The 21,690-nt window shown below is 35.9% G+C and overlaps 1 protein-coding gene across 1 annotated transcript in view; it reads right to left on the reverse strand.

Moving 5' to 3' along the window:
• Positions 1-14,614: 14,614 nt before the first annotated feature.
• RAB11FIP2 (RAB11 family interacting protein 2) overlaps positions 14,615-21,690 on the reverse strand; it is a 34,000-nt gene continuing 26,924 nt past the window's right edge. Inside the window, exon 5 of the mRNA XM_075155149.1 lies at positions 14,615-19,325. Within this exon, the coding sequence (XP_075011250.1) occupies positions 19,098-19,325 (228 nt within the window). The 3' untranslated portion in view covers positions 14,615-19,097. The remainder of the gene's footprint in view (positions 19,326-21,690) is intronic.

The raw sequence follows: 21,690 nt of genomic DNA on the forward strand, positions 1-21,690 counted from the left end.
CTTCTCCATTACAGCTTTCTGCACGACATGCGGCAAATCGCCAAAGGCATCACCTGCCAAAGGGCGCAAGCACAAAAAGCAGGACAAGAATAAAATGTAGGCACTCGGGTACGGAAGTATGACTCCTCAAGTCACAAATGCACCCACATGTTCGACAGCAAAACTTCCTCAATGATGTTTATACCCAGCACCACCATCATCCTCTGAGGGTTCAGTGCCTAACTCTAATATTATGCCTAAACATGAGTGGCATCACCTTTAATGCTGAACGTTCATCAACAGGTCTTGTAACTTTAAGGCACCAAATACTATCATTAGTGAATCTGAGAACCGAGATTCTGCCTCCTTCCTTTCCTAGCCCCGTACTTGGCGTGCTTTCTGCAACGCCGGCAAAGCTTTAGCTACGGAAGCGGAGCATCCTTGTGCCCGAGGCTATGACAGCCAGTGGCAAAAGCATCTTCCTGGAAAGCAGATGGTTTGGACCCTAACACATTCATACAGAAGAGGACAGAGAACCTGAATTTCTTACAGCTTGGCCAAGCCCTTTAATCACTAATGCGCTCTTTATCTTGCTCTCGTCAATCTTTCCCTTCATTGAAGTAAAATTTTAAAAAAGCCAGTATCATTGCCATTTTTAAAAGGAACTACAAAATCATCTTAATTACAGAAGATAGTCTAGCTCAGTGGAGTCTACACATTATTTTGGCCCAGTCAATCAAAATGCCAGCTTAAATACCTCATTACTGTCCTTAGATTCACTTGCATCAATGAATAATCTGCAGTGTATTGCAAAAAACTTTTCCACGTATGTCAGTGAATGTAAGAAAACTCTATAACCGAATACACAGTGTGTGGTGCCAATCAAATATTTCTAAAGTGAATCTAGAGAAACAGAAGTGGTGTAATTTACATGCTCCAGTGAGAATATACGTTACTTGATTATCAAAACCTTTATTCCATTTGCTGTAACAAAGGTTCCAAAATTGGAGTGTACTCATGGGACCACCGTTTACAAGATTCATTCAGAGATGTATCAACAGTTCGAGCTCACTAGGTACAGCAGAACATTGTAGAACATTCACAGTTCATAAAACCTAATATAACAACTGCCAAACCCTATAAGATCTTGCTTTCAGAAGAACAATTCACCCCTTTATACATCAAACAGCAATTTTCTTAACTGCAGCAATTTTGTATGTGATGATAAATTCGGGTGGAAATTAGCCCAATAGTTCCTCAAGAAAAGCAACGCAAAAAACCTCCCTAAATTTATTGGTGCATCTTTTTCAAAATTCATGTATGATTTAAATACGTAAATATACTTGCATTTCTTTGGAAAAATTGGATACCTGTGCTCTTGCACTGGTCTTTCCCTCCCAGGATTAGTCTCACTGTAGTTTGCAGGATTTACCATGACTACTTATAAACACTGGTTGAAAAATTGACAGGCAAGGTATTTTTCCCAAGAAAAGTACTTTGTAGAGCTTAAGAAATAGATATTTTGGTAATCGAATTTAGAAAGGCAATGCACATACGTGTAAAGAAAGGTCATTGTTAGCTGAAGCGTGACAGATCTAGTCCGTGTTAATCTATACTGACTTGATGAAAATCCATGACTTCACTGAATTTTGGACTGGCTCCTAACAATTGCAGATCCCAGCCAAATACAACAAGCTCTTACTACGGTGATTTTCAGAGTGACCCATTTGGGATAATATACCTCATAAAAACCTAGACTGTAAAACTTAAGAGTTCTTTCTAGCTTAAACAGCTCCAAGGAACGACTAACTACAATTTGAACTCTGGTTTGCATAAGCCTTTATGATATTGAAGTATCATAATAAATACTCATTTTTTTAATTATTGTACATTAAGTACCCTAAGTCTCCCTTAGAAAAAAATGTAAGAAGTCCAGCAAACCCAAATAATAAAGTCTATTTCAAAAAGAGATTTGTTCTTTTCGTTTTTGTTTTGTTTTCTTCGCGTGAAAATATTGTGCCTTTCTGAACCATGAGCTTTGCTTCAGTCCAGTGACTTGGGATTTCAAACATAAGTTACAAGTTACAGCTTAAGCCTGTATCAGCTTACTTTATGGGAGTTCGAGGGGTTAAATAATGATAAATGCATGATAAAATGTGCGGATTAAAAATAATTTCTGTTTTATGAGCATCACTACTGTGGCCAAATTCCACTCTTTTAAACCAAGATAAAATGCTTTTTACTTATTTTCATTCAGTAGTAAGAAAACCATGATGTTGCTTGTATGGAAATCAGAGCACAGTTCATGCCCTTCTCATGTTTGGTTTATATCTCTCCCCATTTAGCTTTTGTTGTGCTCTTCTGGTTTCAGCTTGAGCAGACTTTGGACTGGACTCTAACAATTAGAGAAGTCTCAAGCAGTTGGGTTAGGTGTTTTAAGTTTCATATTCTTTGCTTTGTTTTCCACTTTTCCACTATAAATGGGTGTAACTAACAGAAACAATTAAAAAAAGTTAGATTTAAAAAAATCTTTCAAAAATAATTGCATTTCAATAAATTCACAATAACTTTTGTTATTTCTAATCTTACTATAATCTATTCAACTATTTAAAGTTTAGAAATATTTGTACAAGTTTTCTCTAAATTTTGAAGAAACTGAAGCTACTGAGCTAGCCGAAGTCCTGGCTAAACATCTGTATCAGTTTGTTGAAGTCTTAAACCAGGTTTTGACAACACTATCCTTTTCTATTGTATAAGAATGCTTTTTCGCCTCAGTTTATTCCACTGCTTCTGACTAGTAATTAGTTCATCCACAGCTGAAAAAAAATCAAACAAGAATTGAAAAACGGAAGAGAGATTATTCTCTTCTGTCTGTGTATAACAATGCAGTGTAAGAGAAAGAGATCTATCATCTCTAAAATTATGAAGGATAAGGATGAATGTAAGTAAATTGATTCAATTTAATAATTCAATTAAATACAATATTCCTTTTGTTTAATAATTGAATTTAGATGAATTTATATTGTTTTCTTATATATCTAGCCTACTTAGGGTAATTTATTTCAGGAGCATCAACAAGATTAATACGTAGATTTTTTTATCCATTGGAATTATAATTTCTACACAAATGAGGATACAATCATTATCCAACCCATAATAAATGCAAACATAAAAAATCTATACAAGTGCTTAAATAATATATACTAGATATGTTGTGCCATACATATTAGCAAACTTAATACAAAGTTATAGCAGTCTTTAAGGTGTTCTGTTTGCTGATTAATATTATTTAAATTGCTTTTTTACTATTTTGGTTTAAATCAATTCAACTTGGCTCACAGAAACATTTTTTTTTCCCTGTGGCTTGTAACTTTGGTCTAATCTTATGGTAGGTATTTGTTGACCTTTAGGTAAAAAAGATGAATTTCATAGAATTTTCCTTTTTAAAGAAACCAAACAAGTATTGGCTCATCTTGGATGAGTTTTCCCTTATTGCTACCACAATCAAAACTTTTGTTTGTAAAAGGTTTATTTTTCCTTGGATCTGTTCACTTCATTAGAAAAAAAAAACCCCACGTTTTCAACCTCTGTACTCATTGAATAGATCAATTTACTTTTATCTATACTTCACCCCTGTCTGTATTAAACTTTAATTTGCCGTTAGAGCTGCTCACTCTTGGAGGTCTCTTAGTACGCTGTCCCGAAACAGGTAGCTTCCTGAAGTGGTGACCACGCACAAAAAAAAGGCACTTTCTTCTAACACTGAATTAAAAGCTGTTAGAATAAGAAAAGATATATTGTCTTTGAACTGCTTACTTGGTCTTTATATGGTTTTTTGCAAGCCTGTAGTAGCACGTCATCATTCTTACCAGAAGATTGGGCTAGAGAAACCTTGGTCCTCTCAGTGTGCTAAGCTCTTGATTTTGCTTCCACTCCAGTTGCCATAATTTCCATTTTTACCTCCTTAATCTCACTAGCTGTCGTACCTTAGCTATGCTGTACAGACTGTTATTATTTGGTACATCAGATTTGGGGTTTGGTTCATAAAATTTCAGTAATATTATTTTGATATAAATTTTATATAACTATAAGGAATGCACTGCTTAACTTACATTATATCCAGAGCTTTACTGGATACCAGAATATGATTGTCCAACTCGGTTCCTGAATTTACTTATTCACTTATGTTCAAATAGATCTTATCTCCATTCTGTCAACCCAACTCCCTTTACCTCCTCTAATTTTTGGGTATATACACATTTAATGGTAACATCACAACGTTTTAAATTCTTTGCCAAGTATTTTATGGTATTCTAGATTATTATAATTTTTATCTCTCTAATATCAGTAGATAAACCAATAGACTGAACATTCCATGGTTTATTCTATGTCTAAATCTGTTTATAGGTCCTAAGTGATTTTTATTTTTTCTCCCTCATTGTCAATGGGAACTTTATTTGACATTATATTTAGATACAGTTTTATCCTTTTTACAAGCTGGTGCTTTCTAACATGTCCCTTGGAGAATATATAATCATCTAGGAAAGTAATAATTTAAAAAAAAGGCTTGTGGTTGCTCTTATTGCTTCAGTAATAATTTGCTGCTCATATAGCTTGAATATTATTTGTTTTATCTGAATAAAACCATAAATTTTAATATTACCTGTTATTATAGTCCATATTAGCGTGAATAAAAGTTTCTCTTGGACTCCTAGAGGTAGTATTCACTTTTAATGTCAGCATAGAGACAATACTTACCTTTACACATCTCTGGGGAGTTTTGCAATGTCAGTTCGAATTCATTATCAGACCATTCAGCTGACTAGAAGATGACCTAATCCCATACCCATTACTCACAAATGTAGTCCTGTTAATGTAAATAGGACAACATAGAAGAATAATGGATTGGAAGGGTTTTTTTTTTGTTTGTTTTCACATCTTAAAAGATGTTACCTAGTTCAATTCTGCCTTTTGAGATACAAAACCATGAGAATTGGTTACATTCCTGTGAAGAAACTACTTAATTACCACAAATTTCCTGGAAAGGTGATGTTGCCCAAAAATATGGGAAGCTGGACTCGATGATCCAATCTGAGGCCCCTTCCAACCTGAGTTATTCTATGATAAAAATGTCCCTATAGCACTTGGTGAAATGAGACGTCCCATCCCAGTGAGTCATTAAATATTTTAAAAATTGACTGGGAATTTCTTTCCTGCTAGTGCTTTGGTCGGGAAGAAATAATTCAGCCTTCTTGGTTAGACTTGCTAATGGCCTTGTTGCACAGACTGTTTCTTCTAGTTTGGACATGAAGGTGGATGTTTAAATTCAGCTTTTTCTCCTCTCTAAGGCTGTGTCACTATCTCCTCGGTGGTGGCTTTTCCTAATGCCTCACCAGAGGGTCTCCTGACCCCACACGGGTACTGAGCAGGTAGCAGAGGTAAGTGCTTTCGATGGGGCGGATTGTGGAGGGGGAGGAAAAGCTACTGATGGGAGGAAGAGCTTAAAACAGGATTTCACCTGCAAGCTGTGGAAGGCAGAAGAGATGTCTCGGGGGCTAAACAACATCAAAGGATGAGAGCAGATCCCGGAGGGTGACAGAAGTAGTTAGGGTTTAGAATTTACTTCCTTTGTCAATGACTCAATGGAATTTGAGTAGTATTTACAAATACATACACTTTCCTTGCATAAGAAAATAAAAGGCTGGTTGGCTCAGTAGAACTGTTACAGATTTAATTGGACAGCAAAATCCCACGTACTCAGCTAATTACACAAAGAGATGCACAAGACTTCTTCCAGGTGCCTTAGCCCTGCCTAGTAGGAAGTGTCACTCTGTCAGAAACATTTGAACAATTATCGTAGTAAATTTGTCAGTTTAGAAACTCAATTTCTGGGCTGCTTGAAAGAGAAACGCTTTGAAAAACCAACACGTGTTTTTTCCTCCTATTACAAGAAGATATTTACAGTAACCAAACATTTGTTCAAATGGTGAAAATCCCTTTTAATTATATAAATTTTCTGAAAAGTTTCATAGCCACAATAGTTTTATGAGTCACTTATTAGAAAAGATTGAGGTTTGTAAGAGGATCCAGCTGTAACTTGCCCTGAGCACTGTACAAATTCTTTAGTAAGTACTGATGACTTTTTTTTGTCTGCGTGATTGAAAAAAATACCCAGCAGTTTTGTTTATCAATGCAAAAACTTGTTTAAACATATTCAGAACTGTGTTTCTGTTTTTATTGAACATAACGTGTTTCTCTTATTAAGAATGCTTTCATACAAATGATCAAAATTATGAAACTGTATACCTCAGATTCACACAGAGTTGAGAAAATGTAATGGTGGTAAGTTTTGATGTTTTCTGAAGTAGGAAGACTACAGTGTTCTGGCTTGGGGATAAGTACTTTAAAAGCATAGCACATGATGTTTTCCTTTCACCCAGAAAAGAGGAATAAAGTAGATTTTTTTGGCAAATTAATGATCCTAACTTCCACACAAATCATCCAAGTAAACTGAGCCTGACCTCTCCATTAAAGCCTTTCTGGGAGCCACCGTTTGGCACCACTGCATGCTTGTGCTTTCCAATTGTCTCAAAGAAAAGATAAACTAAGGATAAGGAAAAGTTAAGATTCTGGGAAAAAAACACTTAGATATGAAGGCGTTTGGTTTAACTGTTAAGAATATAGTCAGTAAAATCTGCTCTGCCTTAGCAGGTCACTTGCTGTCCCTCAACTGATTATTTCTAGATGCAGAGCCATTGCCTGAATGTTCTACCTGTGCAAACCAATAAAACGCGATGAGGTGCCAAATGCCTCCGAAGTCCCGCGCTGGGTCTGCTGCCTCCACCGAGGTGATGCGCCTACCACACATTCCCAGAATAAGAGTTTTCCTCTCGAGTTACTGATCTAAAACCGATGAGTACTGCCAGAATCGCATCATTCTCTGTCAAGATTAAGGGAGAAACGAAAACCCCTCCTGAAATTCCTCTGATATTTTTACCTAGGCAACCTCACAGATCCCAATGGAGACTTGGGGCTGTAACTCAGCACATGATTTTGCATAATTGGACGCATCTTAAATTGCAGTCTTCTAGCGTTGCTACCCCTGGAGTCTGACCTTGGCTTTAATTTTGAAAAGTTTACTTTGCTGAAGCTTCTCCTTCTCAACTTCAGTGATATTGAAAACAATGTCAGAGCAGCTAATAACTACAAAGCAGGCAAATAACAGAGCGCTCATCAAACTTTCTTGTACTCGGATACCATTTTAAACACGAGTGATATTAGGAACAGAGCATGATTTAAATGTGCTTTGACATGGGAGATGATACCAGGGAAGATAAATGTTTTAAATCAAACTCTATTTAAGATAAGCACGGCATACAAAGTAACTACTTGACTCTTGAATTTAAAAGTGCAGTTATTCAGATACATACTTAAATATACAGAACTGTATCTGGAAAATATGTTCAATGAGCAATTATATTAGTAAAGAAAATACAACGTGCTCGGGCAGTATGCCATTTTATTTATTATTATTCTTCAACTAATTTTTACAACTTGCCAAAGTGCATGCTCCATACTGATTTGAAGCCAAATTGAAAGTACAGGTGCACCAACATGTGAGAAAGTATTTCAATAGCTGAAGAAAAAGCTTATATTCAGAACTGAAGCTGTGTAAATCAATGTCTTCAACTGCTTAGCTGTGTGCCAGAGGAAGAAAACATCTCAAGAAACAGACTGATGCTACTGCCGTCTCACAAAAATCCTGGGCTACAAACACATTATTTTTTGTGTAACTTTACCATAAGACAAGCCAAAGTGTTTCCTTCCTAGGGACCAGGATTTGTACTCAACCCTAAATTTTCCTCTATGTCAGCAAAGCTAATTGCTACTTTGAAAACAGGTGTGGTAAGGGTCTGCTGCCCTAGATCTAAGATAGGCATTAAAACCGGTGCAAAGTGGGAATAACTGTTAATATTGAGATTTAGTGGCCTTTTAAGCTCATTTTGACCAGGTATAATGCCAAATTTTGGCATTAATGTCAAAGTAAAAAAAAAAAAAAATTACACTTATTGAGAATTCCACAACTTTCTACTTAGTAAGGGTCTAGGGACAAAAAAAAGAAAAAAAGGTTTTAAATAGGAGTGAGCCTCCTGAGTTTTGCTGCTCACGAGAAGCGGTCTGAGAACAAGAGTCATGTTTTTTTAGCAGATATGCTGCCAGCTTTTCTCACAGGCAGCAACAGACAGCGTAAACTCCAGGGCCACATCTAAAACAAACACATTTTTATACCTGTGGGAAGCAGGGGAGGTTCAGTTTTCCAATGATCTAAATAATTAATATCCAGCAGTTGAGAGATACAAGCTGATATAATATACAGTGGTTCCATTGGGTACCGCAGCAAAAGGATAACAATAATCCAAATGTCAGGCTGAGATCTGCTACCGTGCAAACTGCGAGGGCTACAACCAACTTGCTCAAAGGTTTTCAGACACTGCCTCAGCTGTGCAAGTACCAGCCCTAGGTTAGCAATGAGAAAAAGCTGAAATCCTGGAAATTTTATAAGAAGTGATGATCTTATCCCTCAGTGTCTTTTGAAGTACTCTAAAGAGAAAGCATTGCCTTCTAAAATACTTCAGAAAAAGTATCACTTTGTATTTGGGATTGCAGTGAGGGGTTATTTCAACCGGCCAGTAGCATGCCAGTAACTCTTCCCAAGCTAGAATGACGGCTACTTTGTGTGGGGATTTACTGAGGGAAGGATGTTTGCCAGGACATGGCAACACGTGCTCCTGCCAGAAGACCACCATTCCAAAAGGTTCTGTTTGTAAAAAGAACTCTACTAGCCTAATATATCTCCTGGATAACTGCATCACTCCCTGTTTATATGTCAGTCTTTGAACAAAGCATTGACTCCGTTAGCCTTTTGTTAGACTAAAAGCCGCAATTTTTCTTTCGAAGACAAGTCAAATGAGGAATCAAATAAAGCAGTGAAAGATTTAATATTTTGCGTAGCTGCTAATTGTCCTTTGGGTAATAAATAAATAAATAAATAAGTAAATAAATAAAATCAGGGGCTTGTAATTCAAGCAATTTACTTTGGTGGAAAATTTGTGGACTTTTTTCCAGGCACTAGGAAAATCCGAGAAATCTGTTACTATTTGTGTTCACAGGAGCTAGCACACTCCTGAAGTGTGATGCTTACTGTGGCTGGTCAGTTATTGCCTCCTGTAAGGAATCAGTTATTGCTTCTCAAGCCTAGCACGGGAAAACTCAACAAGCTCATTCTTCACCTTTTATATTCTGAGTGAGATGCTGTTCCCTTCTACAGCTACCTTACATATTAGCATTTGATCAATCTTCAGTACATTGACTATCTAAAAACTGTCTTCCTTTTCTTCTAAAATTAACATTTCATTTTTTACCTAAATGCACAATTCCCAGTTGCTAAAGACCATCATTGCTGAATGGTTTCTCCTACTTCTTTATTTCTGAACACCTTAAAATATTGGGACTTTGAGAGATACTGTGATTGTGAGAGGGGCTTTGGTTAGGTTTTTCACAGAACTCTTTTCTCCAACGCTAGTTTTTTTTAACACACATATTCAACCACAAACAACAGCTATCTACTTACTCGGTTACAGCAGCTGTCTTTTGCAAGTCTACATGTTTCTTATAGGGATATAGGGAAAATATGGTCTTCTCTTCATTCACATGAACTGGCTGTAACTCATGAATCGAAGCAAAGCTGAATATTCTCCTATTTTTAAGTTAGATGAGAAAGACACTGAATGTATTTAACAGAAACCATCTCCAAAGTTGGCAACTTTTTGGACAAGTTAATGATGTCCCACAGGACATTATCAACAAATGCTACCATTTATTTTGAATGCTTTTGGGCTAACACACTTTTGTAAGCCCGAACAGGAACAGGAAAGCTTTGTGGGCTTGCAGATGAAAAACACCCTGACCAACCCATCCTGATTGATATGCATTTGGAAATTTGTCTGCTTATTTGTTTCCCTTCCCCTAAGACCAAAGTGACTGTCTAGTCTTAGGGGGACACCCACCCCCCCCCCCCATATTCAAGAACTTTGTTCCCACCTTGACATTTATTTCACTATGTTTTGCTCTATTTAGACTGTGGCTTTGAGTCATCCTTCCAAAGTTCAAGATAGTTTTCCAATGAGCCCTTCAGAAACTTTCTTTGATCCCAGTTTTGGCAGTCATCTCTTGTCACATATTTCATTTGTTACTTTAGACGTAAGTCCCCATCCAAAACAGTCCAAGAGCAAAGAAGAGGAACAGCCTCCAAATATGGTGAGAGCTAAGCTGGTTTCTGGAGTAGTTTAGCACATCAGCGTGCATAAGAATGAAGAGAACTGGAACGAGTTTTAAATAATGCTCTAAATAGACTGTGGTGAAATGTTCAGAACTTAAAACTACACAGAAAATCATGAAGCAGATAAAAGAATAGCTAAGACCCCATTAGTAAATATAACTCTGCCATGATCAACTCCAGCAATAAAATGTTGCTTCAACTCTCTGAAATCGTGTCTGATGAAACAAAGGTTAAGCACACGTCCTTAACTTAATATTTGGTTTATAAAGAGCGAGTAAAGTTTACACCATCAAATATGAAGGATGAGGTTTTTTCCAAAGCAATTATACTGGACAGTTATAATAAAAATACTTTCCAGAAAAAATACTCTTCAGTATCCACCAACTGAATCTTAAATCAGATCACACAATTATTTTGCTTTTAATCAGGATTATTTTATTTCTCCCCACTGCTGTTGGATATTCCTTTCATTTAGTGTCTCAGCTTAAAATTCACACTATTTCACAGTATTCTGTGTGTGGATTACGAGGCGGGCAATTACGAAAGGGTCTCAAACAGCAGTAACGTTAATCAAGTGAACAGTTACATATATTCTAGCCAACAACAATCTGGCCCTTAGCAATAAAGAAAGAGTTATTTATACGAGTTTTTAAATGTGAAAATATAAGAAATAGGAACTTTTCTAGATCTGACCCTGGAAACACATAAACCTGGTATTGGTGCTTCTCAAACACAAAAAAGTCAAGACCACGTCTCACAAAGGGTCAATATTGTCTCCCTTGGTCCCCAAGAGCCGTACCTAGCACCTGCTGTAATCTGATTCCTATTCTCTTGTCCTCCACTTTATAAAGAAAAGAAAGCAAATTCGATGCTAGTCTGTTGGATAAAGGAGTGCCTGAGGCTACATACCCAAGTTTAGTTGCACTGCAATTCAACACATAGGCTTGTACCATTTTTTTAGGAAAACCTTAATTCTCCCAGACCTCATTTTTAACTTCTACAATACACAAAAGAGAACATCAGATACTTTGGCTCTGTATATTTTGGAAAAAAATAATGTGGGATGTCACAATATTACTTTACAATTTAAAATATGTGATTGTGGTAGCTTTTGAATCGTAACAATAAAATATTGGAGCACATATCTATAAAGGAATTAAAACTATAAATTTCATCAACACTTTAAATTGTTTCTTGTTATACATATTTAATGACTTGGTTTAAAACAGCATGTAAAAACTCCTTAAAAATAGTGTATTGAAAAATGCTTATCCAAATGCAATTGCTATGCACAAGGCAAGACCTTTCTCTTAAAAAAACTTGACATTTTGTGCTTCAGTGTTCCTTAAAAATAAGTACTAAGTAATCTACAATTAGCAAAATACAAGCATATTGAAGCTATGAATTATAAGTTAAGGAAATAAGCTGCTTTAATGAGGAAAACATTTTATTAGGAAATAGAAAATACTCATAGCTGGAGAGTCAGCAGCTGCTTTTAAAGGATGCCATTAAGCTGCCATTATTTTGACAAAGTTCTGGCCTCAGAGGCAGATTTTCTTAATGCATTGTAGAAGTCCTTGGCAAATTACATAATATTCATTAAATTTAAATGGAGACCCTTGATGTCTCCTGTAAAGATGTCCCAGGGAGTCAATTTTCAAGGAATTCATAATGTAAGCAGCAAGTTATCGGAGAAGGAGACATTCATCGCCTAAGAAGGCCCCGAATGAATCATTTAGAGAAGGAGGTGATAGAACACATTTTGGTGGTTTATTCGTTAGAGGCCACAAGACCCTGAGCCAGACACCTCCTTCAAGTAACAACAGAGGCCAGCCACGTGCTGCATACACCAGATTTCCTCAGATGCTTCCTAACTTTCCTAGGAAAGTGGTTCATTTAATCCCTAAAGTTAATACTACAATAGCAGAGGGACTAAAAAAGCAGGAGCGACAGCTGGCTAAAGCACCGCGCCTCTGCCTGACACCTACCTTGCATCTACACCTCGGGAACTAATCCTTCTGTTAAACTCCCAGGGGTTTTTTGGGTTTTCACCCTGACACTGATCCTGCCAGCGAAGGATGCTGTGTTATCTTTTCCTATTACAAAAAAAAAAAACCTGGCACATGCTGGGCAAATAGATGCTTTAAAATCCCAGTCCTAGTCCTACTAACTTTTTATTGTTGGGTTTTTTTGGATCCCAACAGTGGAATCTCCCCAATGCTGCTTTTACTCATTTCCTCATCACACAGCAGATACTGTTAAGGCTGAAACAAAAGACCATCCCAGGAAGTTTTTTCCCCCTTTTAATATTTGGCTTCATTTAAATGCTGCATGTCCCCAAAACCTTTTTAAACTGCTTACTTTTAAAGTACAAACATGTCAGTATTTAGCCACAGAGGGTACTTTTCTGTCCTAAATCACCATCCATTTATCAAAGACTGATCTATGTTACTAAATGCTGTAAAAACACATTATAAATACATTGTAATAATCTCCATGTAATAGCCATTGGCTTCCAGCATTGAATATACTGATATTTATATAAACATTACACAGACAATGCCACACCGTTTTCAAATCGGACTGTACTTAGCGTGGTAGCCTGCTATCATCATTAGTCAGTAAATAGTACGGACAAAACAGCTTCCTTTAGCAGATAGTCTTATTCCTCTCTCTCATAAAATGGCACTATTACAAAATAATCCAACAAAATAATCCAACATTTAATTTATTAATGCAGAATAAGAGACGGGATTTGTTTTTCACCATTATTTATAACTTTACTGTTATAATGTGCCCAGTGTTACACAAAAGGGCAACGTATCCCAAGCAAGCTGCAGCCAGAGCTTGCACAACACTCCCATAAAAACAAATTAAACAACTTAAAATATGGAAATGAAATCCTGATTTTTACTCTGTATGGTTCCATAAAGAATTAACTTTAATACATGTAACTGGAAAGAGAACTGTCCTTAATGATCCTTCTAGTTTACATCTAAATATTTCAATAGCTCTTTAACTGCTAAACTATATTTAAAATATCCTTGAAAACCTTTATTAGGGGGTTGAGATGTTAAATAATGAAAACTCAAAAACCAGCTCCATGCTGGGGAAACTGGAAGCTGTTTAATCAAGCTGGGCTCTTACATTGTCAATAGAATTACGGTTGGTATCAACTAACAAACATTATGCCTCTGAAGTAGGGAAATTGCGCTGGCTCCATTTTCAAATCGGCATAGGAACTGAGATTAGTCACCAGATGTGAATTACAAATGGAAACTGGTATTTAATATGCAGCATGGTGCTTTCAGAAACCTGCCTTCCTCCTCTGTCCTCATTCCTCATCTACTCACCCATCGGGACAGCTGCAAAGTCAGTGAGACACGGGGTGAGACAGCTGATGGAAACCTGCATAACAAAGCATGTGTAAGGTCACGTACATCTCAAAAATTGACTATGATTTCCTGTGACCACCACGTTTCATGGATACCTCAAAGGACGAACCCTTTCTAAACCTCGTAATTCCATAGTTGTACAATGAAGAACCTAGTCACGGAGCAAGTTAACTGCAAGGAAAGGAATCATACCCCAGTGAAATTCAAGCCTCCGAGTAACTGAGTGAACTACTCACAATGGTGTTCTCCTGAGCCAGGACCACTCTTCATATCTCCTTAGCATCCAGAAAACCTATTATTGTCAGGGGACAGACTTCCTTGCTGCCTCAAGGAAGAGGAAAAGACGACAGGCAAAAGCACTTTTTTTTCTGAGAAAAGTGTGTTGAAAAACTTGTGGGAGCATTGAAAAAAATACCTATGGGGCAGGGAGGTGGGGGAGAATGCTCCAGTTTGCTGTCATTCTGGCTGGGTTTTATTCTGTCAAGCATGAAGAGAAATACGCATCATGTTTTCCGTATCAAAATTTGCAGAGTGTTTGTCCTCATGCGAAATGCAGTTCTGGCCTGCAGTGCCAAAGATCTCCTAGTAATATTTACACAACCACAAAATCAGAGGCATGGTGCATCTAAAGGGACTGGAGCTGTCATATAAAAAAAGACATACATATTAGCACATTAAGAACATGCCATTTTTTTCACTAATTGTAAGTTTTGGACACTACTGAAGAGATTTCCCTTAATGCAAACAGCTGGGATATTCATTTAGAGCTGTCCTGACGGAAATACACCTCTCTGTAGTCTGAGAGTCTTAACAGCATGGTTCTTACAAACACATACTTAAGCAGAGCTTAGGAGTTACATGCTTTGCATAACACAGATAAATAACACAATTCAAGAAATACTGCGGTAGTGCATTGTGGTGCTTTATTAGTGTTAGACATGCAATATTTATTTAATGAACAGAAATTAAAATATTTAAGATAACATTTTAATCAAATTAAAGGAGTTGAAGTTGCAATAATGAAACAAAAATAAAGTTTTTCATGCATTCTAAGTTTATAGTTCTCACATGTGCATATAGTTGTGATTCTGTACCATTATTAAATGTAGACAAACTACCATTGATTGCACGAGACGAAATCAACCCTTAAGTTATAAGTAATGTTCATATCTTTTACAGACTTCCTATATAACCTGGATCTTCAGCTTTTTATAGCACATTGTAATACAAGACATCTGGAAGCTTCTAAGATGAATAGGAATGGCTCTACCATTTGTAACATACAGTGGCTTCTTCAACGTACAAATTATGGAAGATAAAGCAAATGCCCACCACGCTTTAGGAGACCATGACTTTTTCAACAGAAAGAAATCTCAAAACCCTTCATAAACAGATTAAAGTGCTACCTATTGCATATTAAATACTTCCAGTGACTGTATCTACATTTAGAAGTTATAAATCCCTGAAAATAGGGTTTCATACCGAAAGTGCTGACAGACCCTTAAATCTAGCATCATCAACTCAGCAGCGCTACAATCCTTCACCATGTACTTCAAAGAGAGGAAGTTACTCAACATGCTTTAAATATCACCATTTTAAAAGCCCACAGCTAACGCCTCTATCATATCTACAACAGTAATGGATACATAAAGAACAAAAAAGCATGAGCTTACTTTACATACTTGATGTAGGACAATAATTCTTCTTTAAAGCTGGAAGTGTAAATAAACCTCCAGTGCAGCAGTAAACACATTAAGACAGCAGTTCTGTTTGTTTTAAGATGCATCTAAGAAAGGGCATCCAGTACAGAAAGAAATGCCAACTAGTACCTAATGAGCGTGAGCTTCATTAGGTCCCCAAATCATGAAACCTTTCTAAATGCAAGGCAACATTTTCACAGCTGGAAAATTACAGATAGTTCTTGATACAGAGCCAACAGCAATAAATGTAGTTATGTATAATCTAGGGAGAATGCTACATTCATTAGTAGGTGGAAAACCAAGCGAAACGTAAAATACAGCAGCAAGAGGTAACATATACAAATATTAAACATCCTTCTTGAATGGCAGAAAGTTTAAATTTGTTACTTATAACGTTAAAGTATGGCCTTGATATTTGTTCTTTAAAGTAAGTAAAGTACATGGCTATAAGCAGGGCTGTTTCAAAGGATAATTTCAAAGTATAGGGTGTGCATGGATGAACTCTTATGCTAATTTTTGAGAGAAAAAAATCAAAATAATGTGGAGATGTCCAAAATTTTCATCCCTACATTTTAAAGGGCAAGAAAGACTGACCGTAAGTGGCAAGTTATTATGGTTTTAAAATGATCTGCAAGAAAGTTTACAATTTTATCCTATGGGAGAAACAGAACTTCCTTTGTTTTCAACATATAAATTACTCTGTATGATATGTTTTCATTTGAAAGCTGCATCGTTCAAAAAATACATGTGGGGTGAAGATGCTTTTCAAAAATAATCTCAAAATACAGAAAAATGTTAAAATTTTCTTTCTAAGCAGAACATGACGTGCATGTAATCCTTCCAGAATTGCTCCAAAAGCTGCCTATATCTTTAGCTATAAGAACGCTATAAAAATATTTTCATAGTTGTAAATGTCCCATTCTGCCTCTCTTAGTAACTTTACCTTTTCCTAAATTGCATTTGTCGTTCTCCCCTTTTTCTTGACAAACTGTTAGAAACAAAAGGTGCTTTTATTCACTTACAGATCAGATAAAGACTAGATAGCGCATTCAAAGCTTCACTAAATTTCTTCACTAATGCACAAAAATTGATCTTTTCGCTACCTTTAATCTGCTTATCGTTCTTGGTATGCAAATATGTCAAATGATCTGCTTTTAGTCAATTATGCAGTTTGATATTCTACATTTACATTCTAAAAGAAGTGATTTCAGAGGTTGTAAATATAGTAGACTTTCATTTTAATAACTACAAGAAAAGTCATTGGAGCATATTCTCTGGTTAGTTCACTTGTTCAACCCCATTGGTGTGTGTGATTTAATCATTGTAGATACTACAGATGGTCTCATACCAGTTAGTTTGAAAATGACTGTGGAATTCAAAACAATTGCACAACGCTTCCCCATTAACAATATGAGAAAACCACTTGCTTCGGCCAAACATTTGAAAATGTTTAAGAACTTGTATGGAAATACTGAGTAACTGAAATACATCTTGGTGTAATTAGGAAATTAAAATCTAATTGAGTGCAAAACCTAACTTCCAACAGTAAACGTACCATAACTTAGTACATAACCTTTGGCACTTCGAATATATTACAACAAATTTACAGTCATTTAGATCTTAAGTGGGTCAAAAGAACATTCATGTGGTTTATGAGGTACCGAACTTGATAAATCCTTAGGTTGTCAAAAGAGAGACTACCTGATGAAGTGGGCCCGTTTCCGTGCTACAAACATCTAAATGCAGAGCACTACAATTAGGTAGGGCCTGAATCACTCAGGCTCCATCCAGGCACAATGATCTATGCCAATGGACCCAACAGTGGGTTGGGAACACTCAAACGGCAGACGTTTTAGGGACATAGCGCTAGGGGGATGGGAGGTAGCTGCTAAGAAAAAGAAGAAGGAAATAAAAAGAAGAAAGAAAGTAGAAAAGAAGAAAAAGCCAAAAATAAGTACATGAAATCTGAGAACAATTGTACAAAGTATTTTTTTCTAACAAGAATAATTCTGTGCTGTCATACAATACTAATATTGTCAAAAGCATTCAGACAGTAGAACTTTTTCAACTTTTCCAGATCATAATTATTCAAGATATTACTAATTTTTGCAGTTTTAAAAATGAAAACATATTTAGATCTTTTACAACAACAAAAGAATTGGAATTTAATTTCAAGGTTTTTTCCCCTCCTCAGCAACAGCCATTATGTGGTGCTGTAAGAAAAGAAACAGATCAGGTCTAGAAAAAGAAGAGGAGGAGTAGAACACAGTCAGTTTTCTTAAATCCAAATCTAAAATATTCTCTGTACTTTTTTTTTAATATCATCTTACTGTTTCACAGCAACAGACAATCTAACTGAGACTTTTATGGAGGAAATTAAAATTAAAATCTATTTATGTTAATATTGTGAGGATTCTTCTACAGTATTTTCTCATTACATGTTCATCATTATATTTTTCCAATTTATTGAATAACAGATACCTTTTTCATATGTCATTTTACAATTATTAAATGATCAGGAAGACATTTACTACATTCTTCTTTCATTTGCCTCAATGAAAACTGACTCTTTCATTTGCCTCAATGAAAACTGACTTTTAGAAGTACTTACAAGGAATACAGATTTTTTTTTTAATGAAAAGCCTTTCTAAGTACTCTATATGTGTGTAAGCAACATAGCCTATTTCTAAAGCCGTATACTTCGTTGACATAAGACTTAAAAAACCTAGACAGATATATATCACGTAAAACTCAACCTTAAATTGAGTCAGTTCTATATTTTTTGAATTATCTTGTCTATTTAAGTCACTCTTCATTTCTCCTACATTTTCACTGTAGTAGACTTTGACTGAACAAAGTATTCATATCTTTATTCCATACTTTTCTCCAGTCCTACCTCCGACTCTATTAACACTGTTCAAATTACTTTAACATCTAAAAAGGCATGCAATAACTTCATACAAAAAGATCCTCAAAACAACCTTATGTCATGAGCTCACTACCAAAGTTCAATCATTATACACAAAATTCAGCATTTAAGTGTAAAGTAATTGATTCCAGCATGTGCCATTACTGAAATGGCATAGTATTTTTTACATTGTTAAACAAAAAGCACATTGTATAGGATACAGCACTTACTCTGCAAAGATTGTGCATCACTGTTTTCCTCTAATATGTGTAGAACAAACTACATTCCATTGCAACAAACCACACTTGGGTTTAGTAAAGCATACTACACTGGCTTGAAAACAGTGGTCTTGATGGCATGCTGTAATATCAGAATTGATATATTTGCATAATACCAATAATCACTCAAGAAAACATTCGTAACAGCAGAGGCTTCCCAGTTGAAACGGCCACACGGTGAACACTAAGCTATTATATAAACTGCATGGACATATTTAATGTATATTATTAACTCTACCGTAAGTATTCTGTACCTAAAGGTGTTTTCAAAAAGAAAAAAAAAAAAGTTATTTACGTAATCTAACAGAATATTATTTTTGGCAGTCCCTGCTAGTGTTTGGAGTAAAAAACAAACAAAAAAACCCCACGCCATAGTCCCGTCCTCCCCCAATTCCTGGAATTTCTTAGGAGAAAAGGAATGAAGAGAAGTCAAAATGTTAAAGTGTGATTTCCTTCCACTAATGTATTCAGCAGAAAGTACCATCAAGTATCGCTATCTTAGCTTTTGGAAAATTTGCCAGCTTTTCGAGAAGGTTCGTATGGCACTCTGAGAATACTAGGTGTTTCTTCCATTACTCGTACGAGAAGATTATCAATGTAATCCTCAAGTTCACGAATATGGGTGTCCTTCTTCTTAAGTTGCTCTTTATGTTTCACCAGCTCCTGCAAAACCTCTTCATAAGTAAGGTTACGGTATCCTGCAGTGGCGTCGAAAGGATTTCCATCCTACAGATAAGTTTAAAAAAAACACCAGATTTCAATAAATAGTTCAGCGTTCTGAAAAAAATGATGGATTATCGCTTTTCGTATGTTTCTCATGTGCATCTCTTGACAGAAGCAACTTTTCTTAGACAACATACCTCCGTTTGCTCTAGAGCTTTTCCCTCCAATACCCCCACTGGAGCAGACAACTGGAGATTGGTTGCCCAGTTTGAAGTAAGTTTCCTACACTGTCATCTCAGAAAAAAATATTGTTCTCGGTGAAATGTATACACAGTTGATGACCATACAAGCAGTAACTACAAGAAGAGTTAGCAGGTCCATTTTGGGAAACCAGCTATGTGGTAACCTTAATTATAGAAGAACAAGAGAAAGAGCCCTGAGAATTCAAGTCCTACTGTAACTTTCCTGAGTTCTCGCCTTTTGAGCGTATCGTAACAAAACATTTACTTAGCTCTAAATGACATCAGCCCTCATCTGTCTTTCATATTCTATTTTTAGTCACCAGTGGTTCTCCAGGCCTTGGCCTCTGAATCATATAATAAAACCTTCAATTTTAAGTTTCAGGTGAAGCTAAAAGGCTGCACCTTATTTGCATCAGAGCACTTAAGACAGAAATGTGTACTACTAAAAGATCTTGCTTGCCTGCTTGCTTGCTTTAGAGCAGGAGGGGCCCAGAATTAAGCAGTAGGGAAAACAGAATTGTTTCTGTAATGATTTCTGATGACTCAGTAAGTGTAGGAATTAGCAGAGATGGACAAATTAGTCCCCTTAACAAAGGGCAACACGCGATCCAAAATACTATAAACTTGAATGTCTTATTCTGTGTCAAGAAGAATTAGCTATAACCGGATCATGAAAAATTTGGAAATGTGTAACTGAGAGTTGGTTTATAAAAGTATTGGCACTGTTAGACATGCTAAGCAGTAAATTTTATCTGATTCAGAAATGGAGACAATTAAAAGATATGGAACCTCTAATTGAGTAAAATAATCTAACCGCTCAAATCCTGCACCTCTAACAGGGCAGAAGAAGAACACAAGATAGCTTTTGTTTACAGTAAAAACTTGTCATTAAAAATTATAAAGCTTGCACAGCTAGGCAGCACACCACATAATAAAATCATATTCATTCCTTTTCCATGCTCCATTCCTTTTCTTTCCATACAGCTCCATATTTGCACATTGACATATGCTGAATCATTAAAATACGCAGGTGGCCAAAGTTTTCAAATAAACCTAATTAAAAGTGATGGTGCACTGCAAATAGGCTGAAGTACGACAGATCAATCAGCCTCTCTCCATCAATTATATTCTAATAGTAGCTCTCAAAAATATGTGCTTTTAAGGGTTTCTCAGTACATTCGAGATATTTAATGCCACGTTTATCTAAGTGTATTCAGTATTTTAAACTTACCAAGTTACAAGATTGCAAGTGATCAATAACTCCCACTTTATTAAAATGGCTATCTTGATGAAATTTATAAATTGGTTAGTAACTGATTTCCAACAAGTATAGAAGAGAAAATAAGTTCACTTTGTGGTCATTGTATTTTTTAGCACATTTTCTTCTATAAGAAGGAAGTAAAATTTTCTCTTTATGGCACTGAATTTTTGTACACGTTGGAAAAGACATCATTAACACTTCCATGTCTAAAATATAGGGTTTGTCTAATTTTCCGATTTGGCAAAGGTGCAGGAATTAAGATGCAATGATGTCTTTAATTATTACATAAAGTTTACTGGAAAACTGTGTGTAATACATATGCTTTAAAGATGTTTTGTCATACACATGCTCCATATAGATCTTTGAGGGGAATAACCTATCACATTAATTACACAAGAAAATTCTAGTTAAAGGATGTTAGTACTTAGAAATAAATATTGTTAAAGTTAAGAAGATTTTAAATGTTCAGTTTGAGCAAATAAGTGATACTTAAATGTATAAGGAAGAACTGTATCTTTACAAAAACAGATACTACAATTTTAATACAAAACATTAATCATATAATGAATTATTAAGAAAAAAAAGATTCTAAATAACAAGCTATGCAAAGAACGATTGTCTCAGCTACGAATACTACTGGGGTACACACTGACAGTCAGAGGAAATGGAGTTAGATAAAATGAAGGCCTGGCAATCTCTGATCATCTCTTTATTGTTCTAATGAGGAATTCTGCTCTGGGAATATCATCTAAGCTACTTTCACATCTTTTGTCCTACTTACTTCATCTTCCTTTCAGTTCTTAATTAGGCCTTAAAGAGCTCACACTGCCCTTTCAACTGGCTACTGCTCCCATTTAAACACTGCTTTCAGAGACAGGTGTTGGCACCAGAGTAGAAGACATACAAACATAATTACTAAATGTGA

This window comes from Calonectris borealis, chromosome 7 (genome assembly GCF_964195595.1).
Source record: "Calonectris borealis chromosome 7, bCalBor7.hap1.2, whole genome shotgun sequence".
Classification (NCBI taxonomy): Eukaryota; Metazoa; Chordata; class Aves; order Procellariiformes; family Procellariidae; genus Calonectris; species Calonectris borealis.